The 20623-nt window shown below is 42.9% G+C and overlaps 2 protein-coding genes across 5 annotated transcripts in view; one reads left to right on the top strand and one right to left on the bottom strand.

Moving 5' to 3' along the window:
* Positions 1–5222, top strand: part of CFAP97 (cilia and flagella associated protein 97) — a 34565-nt gene extending 29343 nt beyond the window's left edge. For 2 of the 4 annotated variants that reach the window (XM_030493054.1, XM_030493055.1), the window contains exons 5-6: positions 3919–4069; positions 4717–5222. In XM_030493054.1, coding sequence (XP_030348914.1) covers positions 3919–4069; positions 4717–4847 — 282 coding nt within the window. In that variant the 3' untranslated portion in view covers positions 4848–5222. Of the gene's footprint in view, positions 1–3903; positions 4070–4716 lie in introns of all 4 variants that reach the window. The other 2 variants (XM_030493052.1, XM_030493053.1) reach the window with 1 other exon arrangement.
* A 3180-nt stretch (positions 5223–8402) lies between these two features.
* On the bottom strand, positions 8403–11213 carry SLC25A4 (solute carrier family 25 member 4). Its single transcript, XM_030493056.1, has 4 exons — positions 10988–11213; positions 10250–10736; positions 9570–9710; positions 8403–9231 (listed from the first exon to the last, which is right to left on the bottom strand). The coding sequence occupies exons 1-4, from the start codon at positions 11096–11098 to the stop codon at positions 9074–9076; spliced, it is 897 nt and encodes a 298-aa protein (XP_030348916.1). The 5' UTR covers positions 11099–11213; the 3' UTR covers positions 8403–9073.
* Between the last annotated feature and the right edge of the window lie 9410 nt (positions 11214–20623).

Consider the following 20623-nt stretch of genomic DNA (forward strand, 5'->3'; position numbering starts at 1 on the left):
TACTCTCCTGATATGCCCAAAATTGAATTAGTAGCATTTATTGTGGCCTACTGTATAGCAGCAATCTTTTGCTACAGTGCCAGGTTTCTTTGTTCTCCAGTTGTTGGCAATCTGATGTTTCATCTGTCACTGACAGTATGTATTTTAGTGTCTTTCTAGATACTAATCTGTGTCCAGATGCCTAGATTTATAGAGGGTTATCCCATTCCTAGAAGGTAGTAATGCAGGAACGCCTGTGATTCTCCTCTCCCCGCCCTGCCCTTTGTTTATATTTTTCTAGATTTAATGTAAAGTATTATAATAAAGTAAAAGAAGGTAGGGGAAATAGAAGCCTAGGAGGCTTTTGTCAAGCTGGGTGGTGATCAGTGGTAGGATATTATGTATGTATTGACTTGAATCAAGAGCTCTGAGGAGCTACAATGCAGGTTAGAGCCACTAATGACATTCCTGCCATTAGTCCACTAGTGTCTGTTACTCTTCTTTTTTCTTTTTTTTTTTTTTTTTTCTTATTCCTTAAATCTGATTGGGAATATATATTTGGTTCTAAACACCTGGATAATGTTATGTGATCTGATTCTTTAGTCATTAAGATCAATGATGAAATTTCTATTTACTTTTGTGATGCAGGATTAGGGCTCCAGAGATTTAGTGCTTCCAAAGAACACGGAGACTGGCAGTGTTCTTCAGTCCATTTCTCAAAAGTAGAACATAATGAAAGAATTAGTAGATTTATATGAATAATTGAAAAAGGACATCTGTTCAAGGTACTTGTACCATTGTACAAGATAGTTGCTCTGTTAAGGACCACAAGACTGTAGGGTTGGAAATAAACACATAACAATCAAATTAGTTCTGGGTTATAGATAGAGTAGGTCAGGACTGCCATTTTAATGTGTTGATGAGTTCATTTCTGTATACAGCAGGCTATTCTCCAAACTGCAAAATTCACAACTGCAAATAGCGTGTAAGTTACCATGCCCTTGGTACAATTCACAGCAGCAGGCAAGGGAACTGCAGGAGCTGTTCTCTCATTCTCTAGAAGAGCTTTTCTTAGAACACTTCTGCACCACAGAATCTGTATCTGCTCTTTCCATAGCTCAGGGCTTTATCAAGTGCAGTGTTAACCTGTTCAGAAAGTAATATTGTAGTGCTAAGAGGTCTCTCTTTTTGCTTTGGTAATGGGTTGGTACCTGTAAAAATACAGGCATAAAACTAAAAGCAGAGAATTGTATTTAAACTAGAATAAAGTAGGCATATCTATATAGTATGTTGAGAATCAAGCTTGAAATTACTGCAGTGTTAAGGTGTGTAAATTCTATGCAGAGTTGAAACATGCTCAATTCTTATAGGGATGTCACTTCTATAGTTTACCCAATCCATTTGTGTTTGAACTGACCATATAGAGAGCTTCCGTTTTTAATATTGAAGGAAAATAAGTGATCTCTGCAAGTCTATATGTATGTAGTTGTGTTATGAAATGCGGCTGCAGTTGAGTAAAATGTTTGATGTAACATTTAGAGCCAAGTCTACCATTTCATGTTCTGCAGCTGGCTTTAGTGAAGAGCTATTTCTAGCTGAAGTCCTTCCTTTGACTTTTGCTTACTTAGGTATTTCCACTTGATGATGAACTGACTGGCACTTGGTACAAGCACTTGTGACATATTATGTCTGAGCCAAAATCACTTGTCCTTTCTCAATGCCCATGCATAAACTACCAAGAGTTTGTAGATTCCTATTACATCTGGACAATGACATCCTGTGAAAACTGTGCTATATGCTAAGTCACTTGCTGTCAGGTTTTTTTTTAATTCTTCTAACAAAAAAAAAATCAGTCCTGATTGGGAGTGGGGAAGAATGATCATATAAAGTGCAGGTTTATGGCTATACAGACAGATTCTTGACTTCTACCATATAAGTATGCATCTAGACCATACATCCTCACTAACAGAGTTATTTTTAGTACTTTGGAGACTTACATAATCACAGTTTGCATTGTCTGCCTTTGGTAGGATGCATGTCATAACCTTGATCAGGAATGGTTGTGTCATTGCCAAATGTTTGAAGGCCATCAAATAAATTGATTTATAGGTTTATGTGAGGCAATTACTGGAGGCAAAATGTGTGTGAAGTTATATGTAGCTGGGTACTTCCAAATTTGTCCTGCCATCAGTTTAGGGGTGGGGTTTGTGTTGTGGTTTGGGTTTTTTTTTCTTTAGGTTATGGAATTCCTAAAACCAATAAATCCTGTTTCAAGTAGATGTAGTTATGCAGAATGTATTTTACAAACATTGTGTAATAACAGTTCTAATTTAATGCTGCCGCATGATCGCCAGGGTTAATTTCAACAAGAAGAAATGATATCTATAACAATGATTTTAACTAACTTTCAACCCTTGGAATTACATGATGGATAAAATAAAGAGTGTCCTATGGATGTTTGTGCTTTCCTTTTGACATTACTTTCACAGAATTGAGTCAGTAATTCTCTCTGGGGACCTAGGGCAATATAAAACGGTCTAACTAGTTTGCAAAGCAAAGATTTGTTAAACAAAAAACAAAAAAACCCCAACAACCTCTTGTCCTTCTGAAAGTTTAGAAAAGAGGAGTAGCCAAAGGTGGGATTAGAAGAGTGCACCCCATTTTCTCCCCAGCTTGACTACTGCCAAACAGATGTGTTTCAAGGTACAGTAAAGTAGAAAGAACTCCAGGGTACTAAAGACATAGAATTGATATAGAATCATAGAATGGTTCGGGTTGGAAAGGACCTTAAGATCATCTAGTTCCAACCCCCTGCCATGGGCATGGGCAGGGACACCTTGCACTAAACCATGTGGCCCAAGGCTCTGTCCAACCTGGCCTTGAACACTGCCGGGGGTGGAGCATCCACAACCTCCCTGAGCAACCCATTCCAGTGCTTCACCACCCTCACTGTAAAGAACTTCATCCTTGTATCTAATCTAAACTTCCCTTGTTTAAGTTTGAACCCATTACCCCTTGTCCTACCACTACAGTCCCTAAGGAAGAGTCCCTCCCCAGCATCCTTATAGGCCCCCTTCAGATACTGGAAGGCTGCTATGAGGTCTCCACGCAGCCTTCTCTTCTCCAGGCTGAACAGCCCCAACTCTCTCAGCCTGTCTTCATACGGGAGGTGCTCCAGCCCCCTTATCATCCTCGTGGCCCTCCTCTGGACTCGCTCCAACAGCTCCATGTCCTTTTTATGTTGAGGACACCAGAACCATACACAATACTCCAAGTGAGGTCTCACGAGAGCAGAGTAGAGGGGCAGGATCACCTCCTTTGACCTGCTGGTCATGCTTCTTTTGATGCAGCCCAGGATACGGTTGGCTTTCTGGGCTGCAAGCACACACCGAAGTTGGCTCATGTTAAGCTTCTCATCAACCAACACCCCCAAGTCCTTCTCTGCAGGGCTGCTCTGAACCTCTTCTCTGCCCAGCCTGTAGCTGTGCCTGAGATTACCCCGACCCAGGTGTAGGACCTTACACTTGGCTTGGTTAAACTTCATAAGGTTGGCATCGGCCCACCTCACAAGCGTGTCAAGGTCCCTCTGGATGGCATCCCTTCCCTCCAGCGTATCAACCGAACCACACAGCTTGGTGTCGTCGGCAAACTTGCTGAGGGCGCACTCAATCCCACTGTCCATGTCGCTGACAAAGATGTTGAACAGGACTGGCCCCAACACCGATCCCTGAGGGACACCACTGTTTGTGTCATAATACTGAGAAAATAATTGAATGCAAGCAGAATAGCCCATGCTAATCACAGTGGGGGAGTTCATGTTGTGCAGTTGTAAAAATTGGGGGGTGTTTTGCAGTTCACGTAAAAATCTATTTGTGAATGTTTTTGTAGCTTCTTGTTCATTCTTTCTCTTTCTTGATGATATTGATCTTTGATACTAAGGCACTCCTGAAAAGACTGGAAGCGGTGAAACCAACACCTGGTATGAGGCGTAATGAACAACTGCTGGACTATCAGCGCCAGATGAGTTACATAGGTTCTTCACCTTCTATAAGAAGAGGAAAATCTGCTTTCAGCCATCTTAGTCCTTTAAGTAAGTACTTGGAAGTTGCAGATTCTTGCATTTCTTTGCATGTGTTTATCTTTTTATAAATCAGAATTGCTAGGAATAGCAGATAAGTTCCTTTCTCTTCCTTAGACTGATCATTTATCCCACAGAAATGTTTAGGATGAATTTTTTTAGTCATACCAAAAGCAGATGACCATATGCATTGTTACTTACCATGCTAAATTTCCAAGAAGTTATCTTGTTAGTCATCTTTTCCAAGAAGGTCTCATTTTGCCAATAGCCTTTATTGAGAGGAGAACAGAAGGAGCCGGGGGGAAAACCGAACACAAAAACCCCAGAGAAGAATCAAATTCTCATTCAGTGAATCTACTGACAGTAGCCTTGTTTTTCTCAGAAATTGTGTGTGTAACAATTGAAAGTAGATCATGTGTCCCCATAGAGCCATACACGTGTTGGGCACCACCGCAGTGTCGCATGGGTTTGAATTCTTTGTCCTGAGCATTTATGAACAGCTCATAATATTTTGGGTTTGTATTCAACTTACTGGGATTCATTGATGGATTTTTTTCTGGAAACTATGGTAATGAGTGTTGCTGTACTAATATAGCTTGAAATTTTCTGTTGTACTAAGCATAAGCATTCTCACTCTCTCTTTTTGTGTGTGTTAACAGGAGCATCCTATTCAAGAGCATCCGCTGTACCAAGTACAATGAGCCAGAGGAATGAAAAACCCACACCTGATTCAGCCAGCGGGGCATTACAGAGACCTAAACCCACTACTGTTCGTGCTGCTTGGTTATAAATGCATTCTTTGCCTCACATTCTGAGATGATCCTCAGCCTTTTACTTTTTAGTGCTTTTGTAAATTCTATGGGCAAAAATATTTCCTGCATTGTTGAGTGATTAAAATGCATTGCGTATGAAATAATTGCTTATAAAATGGTTTTAAGTGAACACTTTCACTTCAGTCGGTGTTTTCCGTGACAGGAAGAACTTAAGAAAGGGGTATTTAAATGGTCAAGTTAAATAGAAAATGCTAATTACTATGTTACTCTCAGATCATCAGTGGCATTTGTATCCATAACAGGGAAGGACAGCATTGCTGCGCTACAGGCACAAGATGTAAAGAAAACCTTTAATAATATTTTAAAATATTGCATTAAACTCACATGCTTAATTCCTGGATTGTCCTTAATTCCTTGCTTTTCATCCTGGCTTTAGGTAAGCCTTCTGAACTTTGTGGTCATGTTCTTATGACTGAAAGAATCTTCTCCTTACAGCAGCATGAAGGGATGAAAAGCAGATTGTGTATTCCTGCATGGTTAGCTAGAATATTAAGACTGCAAATGTTCTGCCACTCTTGCACTCCAGGTGTTGAATGTTTGTTTTATATTCAAGGCTGTGTCTCTTCCAGATTTAAAAGAATTTTGGAACCTTCATGTAGGAAAGAAGCATCTAATGCTATTTGAACAAGAGTAAAGACTGAAGTGAACAATAGTTTCAAATTCATTCTAAACAAGAGAAAGTTATAGTTACTTTTCAAGCTAGAAAATACTAAGCAAGGAAAATATTTCATGGCTGTACTTTTGCGGATCCTTGCCATTCTTGGTGGGGAAATGTAAACTAGAGCTGCAGGAAACATGGACATCAGATTTTTGAGAGGAAATACTAACCAGGATTTAAAAAAAAAAAATAAAAGCAGAAATCAGAAAATCCTGTTATGCTCTTAAACTGGTTTTTAATGTCATGTTCATACCAAATACTTGTAGTAGTGTCAGATAAGCTTCGGTTGCAACATCTGGTTACAAGGGGAGCAAAGTCTAATGAAATCGGTAATTGCAAATAGTAGATGGTATGCTTTATTTCTGTGTATAAAGGCAAACTTTCAGTTAGCTTATTTTGTAGGACTGTAGTTTTACAAAGAGCGTAAATTGTGATGCCACTATCAATGGATGTTGCTGGAACCTTGCTTGTTTCCCCAAGCCTCTTCCCAGGAGAGATACAGGAAATCTCTCTGTATTGTACATAAAGGAAAAAACCAAACCCAACTGTATTTAGTAATGCTGGGTCTTAGCCCTGTGAAAAGGAAAGTTTATTATTCTTTGCTTGTGCTTGCATGAGGGCTTAGGCTTTCAGGTATTCTGCCTTGTAACAAACTTTTTCCTTGGTCTTGTGTGATGGTTCGGCAGAGCTTCCGCACTTGGTGACCTGCAGATCAAATTCAGCTGTTTGACAATATTTGAACTTTAAGCACCATTATGGCAGACAGGTTTTTATTGCCATTATTATTCATTGATAGGGACTGTAATGGATTTTTTGCATAGTGCTGCTGTATTTATTTGTACTATTGTGCTCATTAAAATTATTCACTGTTTAAATATTTTTGTCCTTGAATGTGAATATTAGGGTCACAGTTTAATACTTTTGAATGTTCATATGGTAATGTTTTTCTGTGAAGGAATTAACAAAATGGATTACTTTTAATTGCTTCATCTTATTTAACTTTGGTATGAAAGACTGTCAATTTTGTATGTAATTTTTGTAAATCATAAGAAATAAAATATTTAACATGAATTGTTTGTCATTGCATTGGCTTCTTTCAGAATTTTATAATTAGTACTGAAGCGTGAAGGAGGTCACAAGTGTTTTGTACTACACCTAATGGAAGAAAACGCAAAGAATCTGTTTATTCATTGATACACTATCAGTTAGTGACTTAGGTGTGGGTTTTTGAAGATGAGCCATATTGGCAGGTCTTCATTAAGTTAGATAATCTCATAGAGATTTTTATAGCAGAAAGTCCTGTTTCTAACAGACTTTTCTGCCTTTTTTGTAAGCTGCCACTTGATTTTCTGTTCTTTCTTTTCTTCCTCCCCCCAAAGATCTCTTTGAAAGAAAAGTGCAAGCTGCTTTGCTCCTCCTGAAAGTGAACTGCCCCACAGGCTTGGCACATGGTTTCAGGTAGGAGCCAATCTCCCTGCTGAAGTGACAGGGTTACTAGTTTGCGTGATAGCACTGGTGTATTTAGCTGACTACTATAGGAAATGGAGCGTGATGCCTCTGTCATGCCTTTGCTCTAAAAGTGTTTCTGCTTTGTCATGGGCTCCATTTCTCCCAGGACAGGGTTCTGCTAGGTAGTCTGTCTATCATACTGAAGGCCTTAAAGAAGGCCCTGCCTCAGATCAATAACTATATGAGAGGAAGACAAAATGATGATGTTTCCCTGTCTGCTCATACGGAACATACAGGCTTTCCCTTCTGGGTTTCCCCTGTGCCAGAGCCTGTCTTCAGTCAGATTTCTTGCAGTCTTTTACTAAAGATCCTGAGGCATCTATGCTGGCATCCTGACACTCAGATGAGTGTCTGATTGTCCTGAATCAAATGGCTGGCTGGATTTATGTGTCTTCTGTGATGTATGTAGACTTTACATTGGAATATATTTTCCTCATTGTCACTAAGTCTTCAAGCCATGCAGTCATGACCACTGTATGCATGCTATGGTGAGTCTTCCCACTGTATCAACAAGGAAATAGGGGGAGGGGGAGGAGAGGCTCCTTCTGCATCAAAGTGGTGTATCTCACAAGCCGGGTACACCAAGCATCAGGTGCAATCTTCATGGTGTTTACTTGCTGAAAGCTTCCAGGACTGCAATTATGTTGAGATCATACTGTTTCAGGTATCAGCAGGGATTGCTAAGGCTTGTGATACAGATCTGGTTTGGCTTCAGGATGCACGGTACTGATACCTTGGTCAAGAAAGCTGCTGTATGTCTCCTGGCACCTCCTCCTGCCCAAGATGAGAGAAAATGTGGCAACTTTGTTGTAGCTGTCACTTCTGCTTTCAGAACTACCTGTGTTATTCACTACAGAGTCCTTAAATGCCATGATTTTTGCTCTGGCCTCTGCGTACAAGAATACTAGCTCCCTCCACTGCATTATATGTGGTCAGAGCTTGGAACTAAAGTGACAAGTCTCAGTTCTCCCCAGAGAGTGGGTCTTAGGACTAGAATATGCTGTTGAGACATTTAACTGGTTAAAACAAGAGGGTCTTCGCAATAGGAACACAGGTGGCTAAGATTCACTGCCTGGGGCATGATTCTTTTTTCCCTGACATGCTCTATTGGCTAATGATATTCTTCATCTCCAGCTGAGATTGTCCAGTAACTATCATCCCTGCCAATGCACTTAGGTAGGTGAGATGATTATTGCTATTTCTACAGTAGCAAAACTAAAGTTCTGTTGAAAAACTGAAGAGGCTTAGGCAGTGCCAAATAATCACTAAGTGTGCCAATTAGCACATCACCTTAAAGGACACATACCTGTGATATGTTCAGTGTACTGAAAACAACAGCAAAAAGTTCATTTATATATTAATTTATTTCATTACTTCAGGTTTAGTTCAATTGAACATCAGCAGACAACTTTTTGCTTAGTGACAATCCAGGGAATTCTTTAAACATTATTTCCACAAAGTATGTTTGTAAAATCAGGTTATGGTTTCAACCATATGACTGCATAATTTGCCAGTGAGGAGGCTGCAGTTAGGAACTCAGGCTGGTGCTTGAATATAGTTTTTATTTTTAGACATGATTTTCAGTTAGTATCATTTTAAAAAAATACAGCTTAAGAAAACATGATTTTAATTCATGTTATGTCATCACGCTGTTGGGTAGCTAGAGACATCACTTAGTACAATAGGTATTTCCAAAGATGTTATTCTATCAAGTCTCCACAATATTACATTTTAAACTAGGTAGAGAGCACCCAAGTCTTGTCTCTAGACAAAATATATTACCTCAAATTTGAAGTATAATATATACACAGGTTCCAATACAAATGTTGGAGGAATTTTCATACAAAATGAAACTGTGATGTAGTGGACAATTTTTAAATTGATGCATCCTGATCTCAATCAGATGTTACTCAAACTTTGTTTCCCTAGGAAATATTTTGTTGTCCATTACATCACAATAGCATATGTTTTTAAAAAAAGTTGAATGAGAACAATTGAACTGTCTTATGATGAGTTTTAGACATATTTCTTGATTTCATCATAAAGTACTAATACAAAAGCTCCGCCCATGCCTCTCAACACATTCGACCAGGCACCTTTGAAGAACGCTTTGCCTCCTTCATCTTTAGCTATCTTCTTCCAGCAATCAATTGTGCCCTTGTACATAATATCAGCTGTGGAAACAGACATAAAGGTCAGAAGGCTTGAAGTTATACAGCAATTCTGTTTCAACTTTCATATATTTAAAACAAGGAACAAGCCAAAAATGTAAAAGTTAACTAATCAATTTATGAAAGTAATTCTGCATGTGGAAATCAAATCAGTTTGCAGCCTTTAAAGTGAAAACGGCAGAAATACTACCAATGTATTTCCCATAGTTTTTTGGTTTTTAAGGATTCTAGGAAGAAGTCATTAGTTTTCCTTAACGCAGGAAATACCCAGCATCTCCTACCACATCTTGATGAAGATGTGCTTTCTGCTGCCAGATCACCATAGGAACACTTGTTCTTACCTCCCTTTCGGCCAGACTGCATCATCATCCTACGTCGCACAGTATCAAAAGGATAAGAAACCAGCCCTGCTACTGCAGTGACACTCTGGGCAATCATCCAGCTCACTATGATATGCACATTCTTTGGATCAGGCAACATACCTGTCATCAAGAACAAATGAGCAGAGTCAGTACACAGGGAAGGGTTGTGGGGAAGATGACTGCGAAAGAAACAACCACCCACCAACACCAGCAGCCACTCAATCAAGTCAACCCAATCAAGCCTGCAACTTCTCCCTTCATCCATATTTGACTATTAACAGCTACTGCAAGTTTATAGGACTGTTGGATGTTGGGATCTAAGCCGCCTTCATGCTCCCTGACCAAAAGGTCTCTCCTGCAGAACCCTCCCAGGCTTGTGTCATGAGTAACAAGCTATCATACACGTCCATCTGTACAAGCCTTAAAACAGAGAAAAACTGGAAAGTGCCTGACAAGAGACTGCCAACCCAAGGTTTCTGCTCAGAGCAGCAAGTTAAAGGAGGCAGAAATGCATTTCAGGAACACCTGTGCATAGTCTAGCACTAGCACCCTGAAATGGTGCTGAGCCAAGCCTGGCTTGTCCCTATACTGCCAAGTGCCCCAGAGTGCCTTTACCGGATGGATCTTCCCTTGCAGTCACTTCTCCATGCACTTCTTACCCTTGGCCGTGTCGTAAACCCCAAAATAGGCTGCTCTGTAGATGATGATGCCCTGGACAGACACACTGAATCCTTGGTACAGGCCCCTCAAGCCATCAGACCTGAAGATCTTGACAAGGCAGTCGCCCAGCCCAGTGAACTCCCTCTCGCTGGCTCCTTTGCCGACATCAGCTGCCAGCCGGGTCCTGGCAAAATCCAGCGGGTAGACGAAGCAGAGGGAAGTGGCTCCAGCAGCACCCCCAGACGCCAGGTTCCCCGCGAAGTAGCGCCAGAACTGCTTGTGCCTGTCCACTCCCCCCAGGAAGATCTGCTTGTACTTGTCCTTGAAGGCAAAGTTGAGGGCCTGGGTGGGGAAGTACCGGATCACGTTGGCTAGGTTGCCTCTCCAGAAGGAGAGGATGCCTTGCTCCTTGGGGATGCGGACTATGCAGTCGATGATGCCCTTGTACTGCTTCTCCGCCGTGATCTGCTTGCTGGCATGCTGGACCTGTACGGAGGCAGGGGAGGGTAGAGAAAGGGACACTGCAGGGGTGACCCCGCACGGCGACCCCGTGAAGGGCAGCGCCCGGGCCTGCCCCACGGCTGGCCCGGCTCCCAGCGCCCGGCGCGGTGCTGAAGGGCAGCTCCCGCGTAACCGGAGCCGGCCGAGCTCCTGCCCATATTTAGTCACGCCGGCCGGCGCCCGCCGCCCCGGCACCCACCTGCGGCGCAGCGCCGCCGACCCCCGCGCCCCCTCACCTGCAGCAGCAGCTTCACTCTCTCGATGGGGGCGACAGCCGTCTTGGAGATGGCGGCAGCGATCCCACCGGCCAAAAAGTCCTTGAGGAAGCTGAGCGCTTGGTCACCCATGCTGGCAGCCGGTCCGGCCCCCCCCTGCCCGCAGACACCCAACCAGCCGCGCAGCTCCCCGCCCGGCCGCCCCCGCGCACGGCCCGCCAAATGGCCCCCCGCCCCGCGCTGCCCATCTTATACCCCGCGGCCTCTCGCGATAGGACGAGGCGACCCCCGGGGCGCGGGCATTGGCTGGGCCCCCGCCGGGCCCGCCCCCATTGGGGGCCGCGGGACAGCGGCGCCATGCTGCCCTGTGGAGGGAGCGCGAGGGCTGCCGGGCTCGGGACGTTTAAAGGGCAAATTAAAGTTATCTGGTGTGTGCCGGGGAACGCTATGTCAGAACATGTGCCTGCCGTATTAATAGCTCCCGGGAGGCTCAGGAGGGGACGAAGGAAGCTGGCAGGAGTACCTCAGGCAACGTTAACTGTTTCGAGCAGGCCGGAGGCTGGTGGTGGCACCTGAAAGCTTCTCCGGAGAGGGCCGGGTGCAGCAGCCAGTCACCTTGTTGGAGACAGAGTGCTTTGAGCCTTGGCTTCGTGTGCATGGATTCACACCAGCAAGGGTGAGGGGACATGGATGCTGGCAGGCACCCCAGTGGGAACGGTATGTCCTACAACAAAGGTCACTGGGGTTGCACAGTCAACTTGGAAGGTGGCGCGATGGTGCTGTGTTCATTGGTAACCCAAACGTGCCCCGGGACAGTGTGCCTTCCTGTGTTGTACCCTCATTTCAACCCTGCGCGGCCAGACCCTCACAAGAGTCCCAGCCAGTCCCCTCTGCAGGAAGAAGGAAGGGGAAGGGACTCAACACATGTGCCCAAGTATACTTAGGTTGCTTGACGTGCACCAGAAGTGAAAGAAGAGTAAAGGCTGTAGTGAAACCCTGCCTTCATTCAATGTCTTAGGGACACATTCGAGTCTCAAATGAAGACTACATGGCTCCCTCACTAGTTGCCCCGTTTCTCATTTGTTCTTGCTTGCTGACCCCCATAGGAAGGCAAGAGCTTAGGATTCACTGTTGGGTGACTTTGTTGTGTCAATAGTTACATGAAAGCCAGTGCAGCAAGTTGTAGATGCATTGAAGTTTGCCATAAAAAGGCATTAAGATGTCCCTCTAGGACAGTGATATACTGAGGAATATGTAGGGTAATGGTGTTTGCTTTGATTCGGTAATATGGTATCAATAATGGAGATAGGTGTTAAAAGATTGGCCATTCCATGAAGAGAAATTCTCATCAGGACAGCAAATCTCTTCTCACTGGCGTGTTTGTTAGCACAAGTCAATGAGGGTGTAAATTTGATCCCGTCTCTCTTGGCCTCTGCTGCTCTTAGGTCCGTTGAGGTAGAGGTCTTTTCTCATGAACCTCAGCTCTGGGAAGTGGATGACAGCTGTAACTTCCAGGAGGACCCTTCGCACCCTGGCCATCCTGAGCAGATAGAGCCTATACCCAGCTTCTAAGAAAGGGAAGAGAACCCCCCTGAACAAGGACCAAAAGCAGCTGCAAGCAGGAAGCATAGGGGATCCCTAGAATTAGACCGTGAGTTGAGGGGAGTATTAATTAAAGTATGTAGCTGGTACTCCAATCTTTCCTTTTTTTTCCTAATATTTCACTCACCAGGTCTGGTGTCTCCTCTTTTCACAGGAAAGTAAATATCTCTTCAGTGTCTCAGGGCTTCTGCTGCTGGTTTCATACGGACCCGTCAGATGGTGGTGCTCACAGTTGCTGTCCAACCTGTCCAGACTGAAAAGATTGTGTACACTCAGGTGTCAGCCAGTGCCCCACTGACTGGTGTATGGTGAGTGGGAGGTAGGAGAGTAGCAGTGGGATGCTACTGGGGAGGGAGAGGAGTGGGGGGCCTGGGGTGAGACCGGGGGTGGGTCTAGGCTGAAAGCGTCTTTTGCCTGCCCCTCCCCAGCATCTTTGGTTTAGGTCTTTTAGATTGCCCTTTTTTTTTAATTATATGTTTTAGCTCATTTAAATTGCCTTTTTTAAATGACATTGTAATGAAGTCTTTATCATAAGAATTCCAGTTATGTTTTGTTACTTATTCTTGCACATCATCATCCCTCTCCACAGAGGCTCTTTGGTTTAATATGTGTTTCTGTAGCACTAATGCTGTTTACCCATGACTGCCAGTGCATAAAGAAAGCAGTGCATAGAAAGTGAACAACCACTTTTGCTGCTTCTGTGTCTCCCTTCCTGAGCCCAGATGTCTGTTTCCAGGAGATACTCAGCTTCCAGTTTTAACAGAGGCAGGGCTGGACCAGGACATATGTGTGCTACTCTGAGGGTTATTCTTCATTTATTTGATTTTTGCTCCAAATGCCCCTTTTGGATCTTTCCTAAGTATGACAATGAGGCTTTTTATGCTACTACTGTAGGCGTTCAAATATATCCTGTATGGAACTTATTGCTAACTCCACCAGTACCGCCAGACTTGAGGATAAGTATTTCCACTAGCTGGAAATGGCATTTTAAAAAGGGTGAAAGGAATTTGGGCTTTTCATACAGTTCATTGGTCTTTGGTGGTCTATATCCTGAATAGTTACTAATACTTTCACGGAGAAATGGTTAAAACGGTTCTGAAAATGCAAGCTTTCCTTTCTGTAATATTGAAAGCCAGCTTTTAAGCCTCATCTTCCTTAGATCTTTGCAGCATGTGAAGGAATAGCTGGCTTTCAAGGCTGAGTTTGTGGGTGCTCTGTGCTGCTGACATAGCATGAAGACACTGGAATTCATTCCTAAAAATTCTGAGCTAAAAATAATAACCTAGATCTACATTTTCAAGAGAGAGTAGTGACTGACTGCAGTGTGCTTCGATGTGTGAATAGCCAGCTTGAAACACTACAGGAAATCAACCTTTACAAAGTAGCGTGCACCCTTGTTTATTTGCATTTCCAGGACCCTGGGAACCCTAGTGTTGAGGCTGGGCCAGCCACAAAGTAGTAAAGCCTTTTCTCAAAAGTCAGCAGCCTGAGTCTTGCAGCAGACACAAGAGGGAGCACAGGGAGGCGGTCAGACCATCCTGACTCCTTGCGCAGACAGTGTGTGGGCAAGATGCTAATAAAGACGTGCGGAGTTCGGGTTTTTTTCAGGAAAGATTTGTAGGGGTGTAGTAAATTCTCCTTGTGTAAGGTTGATTTATGTTTGATTTATGATCGAGAAGAATGAAGTGCATATCAAGAAGATGTAAGTGAGGGTAGTTTTAGCTGGGTGTGTGACCTGTGACCTGGCTTAGGAGTTCGCACTGGGCTGGAGAGGAGGAGAGCTGAACAGTAAATGTAAGCAGTACATTGAGAAGGGAAGTGTTAGTGCTGGAAATAGCAGGAGGAGTCAACATAGGGCATGTTTTTATTAGAGCATGTCTATAGTGTGAGGACAAGGAGTTGGAGGAGGGTCAAAATTTCAGAGGAAAACTGAGGAAGTGGATGAAGATGGATATGAAACAGTTCAGAAGATACATTGTAGCAGGGCAAACATGGGCTGTAAAAGTAGGAAAGAAAAAATATCCAACATGTAATGCAAGGAATACACTTGGAAGAAGTGAGCAGTACCATATTAGTATTTCCTTTGGCAAGGATTTGTGCAGAAGATGTTCAGGAAGACAGTATTTGAGAGGTGCATTAATAGTAGTGAAAGGCAGCCAGGTTTTCTGTTAGCTTGGAGAAGTATGAGGCAAAATTTGGAGGATGACACAAGTGGGAGACAATTAAATGGTTGAGGATGAAGTAAACCTAATCACAGGCCAACTAGGAGATTGAAGCTGAAGGCAGACTGAGGGTATGTGTTTGGCAACCAGACTTTGTAGTTCATGAGATAGGACTGAAGAGTAAGAAACAGAGAGAATCTACAATCAAATCTGGGCTAGAGAAGAAAGGTGGAGCAGGAGAAAGCAAGCTGAGATTAGATGAGATTTTAACAGTCTGGTGAGACAAAAATAATGGAAAGAGCAAATGAGAGGACATGAGGAAGGACATGGCGAGTGAGGGAACAGGTAGAGAGGAGGGGTGGAATGACAGAGATCAGGAGTAAAGCAATCAAAGATCACATCAAAAGAGTGGCTCTTTCAGGGAGTAGAACACTGGGTAAGGAGTACAAGTGAAATGAATGGACCAGGGCAAGGAGACATATGGGTGTCTGCCTGACATTTTTTTCCCAGATGGGGTCCTTTGTAATGCCAGTAAGTTTTCCTCATGAACTATTTTCCTCTAAAACTACCTGGAGCAGAACTCATCAGGACTTTGCCAAGAACAGCATTTTTTTTTTAATCAGAAGTTATCCAAATCATTAAAGCATAAGCAAGGAAATATATGAATTTCAGCAAAGAGTCCTCAGTGTATATGCGTGAGGGAAGGAAAGGTCTGCAGAACAGCCAAAACCTCAGCAGCCGGGAGGTCAATGTTGAAGACAATAATCATACCTCTGAGGGGAGAGAAGAGTGGTTGAGGCAGTCTTGAGATGTTATAGTTTATTCCTTCTGCCTTGTGAACAAAATCCAGAGGAGTAAAAACTGAAAAAGGACAGTGGAAACAGAAAGTAGACAAAACAGAGAGAGGGCTAAAGGGGTGGAGGCTGGGAAGAAAATACTTGAAGATGCAGATGACAGAGGAACACCTGGTGATGTCTGGCACAGAGCTAAAGAAGACAAGGGTGCACATGTCCTAGTGGGCACCTTTCTTTGGTTATTGTTGGCGTTGTTTGTCTTGATGCCAGTGTGACAGAGATTTGTTCCTTTCTCTCCACTCTGGCCTCTATCTTAAATTACGTTAAGCTAAGGATCTTAAAAAATTTTTGTATCTGCAACATCCTCTGTCTGCTATGTTGGATGGATCAATTCTGGTTTGTTATTCTGTGATATTTAGCTTCACAGTCTTTTATTTAGCTTAATTAGTATAATATTTAGCAGTTGTGGTCTTCATGCTGTCTGTGGGTGGTATTGCTGAGCCTTTTTGTTTGCTGTGATCTATCTGGTCTTTCTGTCTAACTTACGTTAACCTAAAAAAAATTGTCTAATAAACTGGAATAAATAATATAATTCTAGAATGTTAGTCTTGTATGGATGACTGTCAGTAAGTCATTTTCATGGTGTTAGTGCTGGTATCCCTGGGGAGAATGCTGGTGAGAACAGATGTTTCCGCTTCTGCACCATAACAGGCTGAAACTGCAAGACAAAACCATTGTCAAACTGAGGAATTCTATGCAGCAGATTGTGATCCTGCTACTTCTTGTATGACTTGATCCAGTCAGCTGCTGATCTGTGGACAGTCATGATAACTGCATGGGCAGTTGATGGACAGCTAGAAGAAACAGCAAAGCAAAGGTATAAGTAGCTTCTGCTTCTCTTCATGGGTCTGACAGTTAGAAAGTGCTACTCTGTAGTCTAACTTGTTTGATATAGGATATATCATATGCCAAAGGCTTCATGAATCATGAATCTAACTCAAGGCTTCATATTTAAACTAGGCAAGAGGTATCTTTGAAGAAGAGATCCGAGATTGATTTAAAATAGCAAGTGGTGTCAGTCTGTCATGTCACTTGATGGGGTATTTGGCTGCTTCAGAACTCACTCTGGAAAAGATTCAGTTTGAGTCGCAGTCCCAAAAATTCCTTTGGGTTTGAATTTGCCCAGATGAGCTGATATAGAATGGATATGAAAGGGAAGAAATGATGGGGACAGAAGCAGAAGTCAGGAAATAATTAGATTATGTGGTATTTTACTTCAGCTCGACAAAAACCCAATCTTTGCTTTATTCATTCCTGGAGAACAACTGTCTATTTCTGAAACCATGGGAAAAGAGACCTTTTAATACTTTCTTGTAAGACATAAGAAAGATACTGTATGATAGGATTCTATGAAATGTTGGTACATTATTTGAAATTAATATATACAGTATGTACAGTCGTATTACAGGTATGTATGAATGATTATATGCTGTAAGTGTCTTACAGGCCAACACTGTAGAAATAATTGTCCTTTCACTCCATTTAATTTCTTCTCATTTATAGTAGGATGCAATAATGGAAGAAACTGCGCTATTCTCTATCTTCCACACAGCTATAATGGGAAAAAAGAAAGGGGATGTTCTGAGCAGATATAGTAGGGAAAATTGAGTTTGTGGGGGATCATTCAGACATGACACAGTCTTGAAGTAGTCAGACTGGGATAAATTATCTGGACCTTATAAGTTACTTCCAGGATCATAGTGACAGAGGGGTCACCCACAAGCTGTATGAGCCTACTGCTTGTATATTAGCCTTCCTTTCAGACGTTACAGTGTGGAAAGCTGACATCCATTTTCTGCACATAGAACTAGACCAGTGGCTCAGGTCAGAAGTAGCAGTTCAAATAGAATAGTTAGACCTTTGTGTAATTCCAAATAGTCTGTGTGGCTTCCCTGCATTTCCATCACTGCCATGCTTCATTTTTGTGAGGCACTTTTGAAGTTGCAGGCTTTCTTGTCCACTGGTAATAATCCACAGGGAGGAAGCACTAAAAGAATGAGAAGTTGTGAGACAGCAGTGCCCCTGGTACCCAGCAACGTGGTTTTACGCACATTTAACTTCTGTTCTGCCCCTCACCTCTGCAAAACAAGATTTGAAAGCCCCTTAAGCAGAGTACTCCTCTTCCCCTTTTTTCTCATTTCTAAAATGCCCTCACTTCCAGAGAAGATGAGATCCCATTGACACGGCTTTGGGGAAAGCTACCATAACCCTGTGCAGTTTATCCTACTGGGCACTGCTCGGAGGAGGTTGTTCTCAACTTTGAGCAGTGCCAGTGGGAATGGGAGGAGGCCACTATAGCAGGGGATGAGAAGCATGCATTTTACATAGGCTACTTTTCCCTTTCGCCTCTCCGCTCTGCAGCAAGCATTGGTTTATTTTAGCATTGGCCTTCTGGAACAGGATTATTTTTCCCCTGAATAGGTCAACCTGGGACAGAGCCAGGATCCATGGCCTTCCATAGCTGGGGTGACTCGGGAAGCCGGAGATACCTACCAACTAGACAAGGCCTCCAACTGCTGGGCCTGTGCCCAGTGCAAGAGCGGTATCCTGGGATAACCTTTCTGATAAACAGCAGAAAAATCTGCATGGGGTGTTTTTTCAGAGGCTGGTGTCAGGCTGAAGCAGGCAGTAGTGCTGCCCTCTGCTGTTGGGATTCGGGGAAGAATCAGTGATAAACTCCAGCAAAACGTTAACAAAATATAAGTAGGAAAGCAGTAATGTACTGCTTTCAGACAGTGAAATGTGCTCTCGTGTCTTCACTAGCAGTTCGATTTATAGTTACAGAATATAGCTAATAGTTCTGTAGGGTTTTAGCACTGGTAGTGTCCTCGTGGTTGTGCAAAGCATCTTGTGACCCAGAAGTCATACTTTCTGGAATGGATGGTTGTATTTCAGTGTGCAGAGGACAGAAATTCCATCAGTAATTCAGATTTTTGTAACTTTGTTATTTTTCTTATTATTATGTAGAATTATTCCTCACAAGTACTTAAGAAAACGTTATGTAGAAAGCTAAAGCCATCCAGAATTGCTCTTGTTTAAGTACAGGATGCATAGAGATGTCTAGGTCTTTTTCCATAGCTATTCTATGAGCCAGTGTGGAAGCAAACCAGAAGTAATTGATATTTCCATCAGAACTAGAGGGAAGTGCCATTGAAGGGCATTTCCTAGCCCTGATGCAGTACACCCCTGCTAGATTTGGAGTGTGTGTAGTCCTGAACCCTTGCACATCTGCAGATATCCCTGGCAGCTGTAAGAGCTATGTTTAGGGCTCTGTTTGGGAACATAGCAGCCACGCCTGGGCAGTTCCATGCCACATTCCATACAACAGAGCCCACGAATTCTCAGCAACTGAGATGGAATGAGCCGCATTCACGGCCCTACTGAAGTAGATGGGCTTGTGGTATGTGATTCAGGAAACCACTGTTTCATTTCTCAAAACATGTTACAATTGTACGCCTTGATTCTAATAGTAATGTTTGTATCCTTAAATGTGATATTCATGTTTCGCTTTTTGATACTGATTTTAAAATCCTTGCCTTCAATTTCTTTGCCTCATACGTACTGCCCCAACTGTGTGGGGTTTTGATTTAGGTGTTTAGCTAACATGCCTTAGAGAACATAAGTGATGTCTCCTGCTCAAAGGAAAGAAACTTCTCACTTTCAGACTAGCATCTAAAAAAATTTAAATAAAGGCGCAACTGAGCAATAACCCTGTGGCTCAACAGATGTACAGCGATAAATAAAAGCAACTGTAGTCATTAAACCTGTCAGCCACTCAAGAAGCAGTTGTACGGTGTGCACGGCTTTGCAGTGGCTTATGTGGGCAGTTAATGAATGATAAAATAAATCAAACCTTCTGTCAAAATATGTGACTTAATTAATGGTTTCTAGAAGTGCTATTTCAGTGTGGGAAGTGGCTGTAACAGTGGAGCTGTGAGGCTGTTCATTGGCTCCCCCTGCCTTCAGGAGTGAATGTTTTTATTTCTGTTACAGAAACCCTTTTCTAACATTCAGGCTGCAACCTCAAGCTGAGCTTTAAGGCTGAGGACTTTTGTGCTTCTGTTGTAAACAATAATCAGGCCATAAATTTGGGGCCATCTAGGGGAAGACAGAGAACCAGTTGTTTAATTTGTGAGTGTAAAATGCTGACGTCTGTGAAATTCAAAACCCACCTGTGATAGAAAAGAGGGATCTCTTTCCAAAGATAATAGTCTTTGGACAGGATCCCACAATTTGACGCTACCACATGGGCACCCTTCTGAGATGTGTAAAAAAATCATGCATTCGAAATGTCTCTATCTCTCCATTATAGTTACGTAGACATGTAGATAAGGACTCTGAATATTGCACTGGGACATGTGAATTGCACACTAATTTGCTGCCTGCACCAATCCTGCAGTGTGAAAGGCAGAGAGTTGCTGAGAATTCATGGGCTCCATTATATGGAATGTGGCAGCATCACTAAGTTAATTTCAAAGACAATTAGCCTTCTTTTTTAAGTGGCTTTTATAGGTCTTATGTGTTTGTTTCTTTTTTTGTTACTCTGAGTTGCTCTGCAGAGCCTCATCCACCAGCGTGCCTCCCTCACAGTGCCAGACAAACCACAAGCAGTGTTCAATGGAGAAATCCTCAGTCCTTCTCACCTTTGCACTCCTGCAATATGAAGCTGACAGATAAATGGTTTAAGGAGCCAGGTGGAAGTATCCCTTATGGAAGAGAATCCCTGGTAGCTTAGAAACCTTGGCATCTGGCTAACTGTCAGCTGGTGGGTGTCTGGCATGCTCCATTCACTGCTTACTTCTGCCCTCTGGCCAGCTAGCCAGAAACGCTAGCTGCTGGACCCCAGAACGATACCCACTCTCAGCTTTGCAGAATGCTGCATGTGCCTTGCAGTTCGGGTTTGGCAGTGTTAGCAAAAACTGAGTGTAGATCTCATGCTATATATCTTTTACTAATGCTTCTTAACTGCAGATTGGAGTATTTCTCAGCACAGTAACCTTTGTTCTGGAGGAGTTCTGGTCACAGAGAACCAGTTCAGA

The sequence above is a fragment of the Strigops habroptila genome, chromosome 7, assembly GCF_004027225.2.
Source record: "Strigops habroptila isolate Jane chromosome 7, bStrHab1.2.pri, whole genome shotgun sequence".
NCBI classification, from domain to species: Eukaryota; Metazoa; Chordata; class Aves; order Psittaciformes; family Psittacidae; genus Strigops; species Strigops habroptila.

What these genes read in the sequence shown, in the direction of transcription:
- SLC25A4 (XM_030493056.1), bottom strand. Translation starts at nt 11,098, where the DNA reads ATGGGTGACCAAGCGCTCAGCTTCCTCAAGGACTTTTTGGCCGGTGGG. An exon ending in GGTTTACGACACGGCCAAGG is followed by an intron (nt 9,711 to 10,249) that starts GTAAGAAGTGCA and finishes TCTTGATGACAG; the next exon opens with GTATGTTGCCTGATCCAAAG. An exon ending in GCAGTCTGGCCGAAAGGGAG is followed by an intron (nt 9,232 to 9,569) that starts GTAAGAACAAGT and finishes CTGTTTCCACAG; the next exon opens with CTGATATTATGTACAAGGGC.